A 2229-nucleotide genomic window follows, 5' to 3' on the forward strand; every position below is an offset into this window, starting at 1 on the left:
GGGAAAATTCCGGGTTTAAGACACTACGAACAATCATACTGTATTATAGAACTTCATTGGTTAGGGTACATATCTTGGTTGTTGGTTCACGGGGTCGATACCAAGACTATGGTCTTCTGAACCTATAATCAATTATCTAACTCAGCCCCACAACTATATCGTTGAGTGGGATGCAAGAACTAAGTTAGATAAACCCATATTCCATCCCGTAATTGAACCAAATAGGAAACTAAGATGGCTCCTTTTGAGGCATTGTATGGGAGAAGATGTAGGTCATCGATAGGGCGGTATGAAGTGGGTGAGACGTGGTTGTTTAGGCCTAATTTTACTCATCAGGCAATGGGAAAAGTGAAAATCATTAGAAAACGACTTAAAACAGCCCAGAGTCGACAGAAATCCTATGCCGATGTTAGAATAAGGGAGATAGAATTTGAGGTTGGTGATTGGGTGTTTCTCAAGGTCTACCCTACGAAGGGAGTCATGTGATTTGGGAAGAAAGGAAAGCTAAGTCCTCACAATATAGGACCATACTAGATATTGAGAAGGATAGGTCGGGTTGCGTATGAGTTAGACTTGCCCGCAAGTCTGGCTTCTGTCCATCCGATTTCACATATCCATGTTGAAGAAGTGTATTAGAGATCATTATTTAGTGTTGCCTGTAGAGGAGGTCAATGTGAAAGACTCTTTGATTTATGAGGAGGAACTTATTGCTACTCTGGAGCGTCAGGTCTGGAAGTTGAGGAGTAAGGAGATAGTCTCGGTGAAGGTGTTGTCGAAGAATCAGAAAGTTTAAGAAGCTACTTAGGAATCAGAAGATGACATGCGAGCTAGATATCCTTACCTCTTTAAGCAAGTGAGTGATGGCATGGAAGGTACAACCTTTGCCTTATTCTTTCTATGCCCTTATTATACTTGAAATCGTGCTTGTTTGTGTTCTGCGTTATCATTCGGGGACGAATTATCCGAAAGGGGGATTATGTAACACCCCGTAGTTCTATTCGACTTGATTTCACCAATAGGAGTGTTTGAGAGGCTAGCAACTTGAAAATACTATAATTGTAAAAGGAGTGTCATTTTTTAGCCCCTAATCTTTGACAATTTTATTTTTGACCTTCTCGACCCACAATAGTTAATATGTTAGCTAGTTCTTAATTCGGGAGGTCAATAGGTGTTCCCGAACACGTTTCAGATTTTTTCGGGCCACATTAGACCTTGTTTGGTGTCCCAAAATAGTGGACAAATGCAATCTTAGCGTGCGGCATTGCTCATCGCGTTGGTTAATTGTCCAGGAACTGCCAGGCAAAAGTACTGAGGCTTGGCGAAATTAGGGCGTGATGCATCAGGTATCTCATCGATGCCATCGACGTGCCGCGTCGCCAATTGCTTCGATGCCCAGTTGTTTCAGCTTTTAAAATCCATATTTTCAAGGGCAATTAGCTCATTTTCACTAATTCTAATATGTTCCAAACACAAGATTAAAACATCATATCAGCACTTTAGGTTGTTTTTTATGAAAAATAACTCCCTTAACATCAATTGAAAACCCTATCCACCTCTTTTAAGACCTAGAACTCATCCTTGCAAGACAAAAATTTCTAGAACTAAGGTGTGTTTTGGATTCCGCTCTTCCTCCTAAGGGATATAAGGTACGTGGGGATCATCCTAAAAACTACATAAGCTTGTTGAAGCACATGAACATGATTTTAAAGTTTATCAAGAATGTATTTATAAAGGGGTTTTGGAATCTATGTTTCAATTATGCATCATGGATGATTTGATGATATGGTTGTTTTGGCCTTTAGGCTTTACCCCTTAAATTGATTTATACCTATATGTATATGTATGAAATTGAAGATTTGATTCAGAGCATTACTATTGAAACCCCTCTCTTTTGATGAATTGGAGTTTATGAACTTATTGGGAAATATTTGAAATTGATGTTCCGGCTTTTGACGGAACATCTTAGGCCTTTTTCGAAAGATAAATACATGTTTTCAAGCAAATAATGTTATATTTGACTTTATATTTTAGTGTTTTCAGGAAAAATGCTAAGTGGGATGATTTAATTAGGAAAATGGGCAAAATTAAGAGGAAAGCAGTTGCGACGATGTGAGCGACAGAACGTCACTCATACAATGGACCGTCGGTCGGTACCATCGCCAAGAAGCAGAAGACCAGGCCAGTAAAATCATGCGACGGTCCCATGCGACGGACCATTGGACATTCGAT

At 39.6% G+C, this 2229-nt stretch overlaps 1 protein-coding gene across 1 annotated transcript; it reads left to right on the plus strand.

Annotated features, from left to right (window-relative positions):
• The first annotated feature begins 234 nt into the window (after window positions 1-234).
• On the plus strand, window positions 235-793 carry LOC124899201. The gene is made up of 2 exons (XM_047413374.1): window positions 235-435; window positions 626-793. Exons 1-2 carry the CDS (start codon window positions 235-237, stop codon window positions 791-793), a joined length of 369 nt encoding a protein of 122 aa, XP_047269330.1.
• Window positions 794-2229: the final 1436 nt, after the last annotated feature.

Source organism: Capsicum annuum, chromosome 1 (genome assembly GCF_002878395.1).
Source record: "Capsicum annuum cultivar UCD-10X-F1 chromosome 1, UCD10Xv1.1, whole genome shotgun sequence".
NCBI classification, from domain to species: domain Eukaryota; kingdom Viridiplantae; phylum Streptophyta; class Magnoliopsida; order Solanales; family Solanaceae; genus Capsicum; species Capsicum annuum.

What these genes read in the sequence shown, in the direction of transcription:
- LOC124899201 (XM_047413374.1), top strand. Translation starts at nt 235, where the DNA reads ATGGCTCCTTTTGAGGCATTGTATGGGAGAAGATGTAGGTCATCGATA. An exon ending in TAAGGGAGATAGAATTTGAG is followed by an intron (nt 436 to 625) that starts GTTGGTGATTGG and finishes TCCATGTTGAAG; the next exon opens with AAGTGTATTAGAGATCATTA.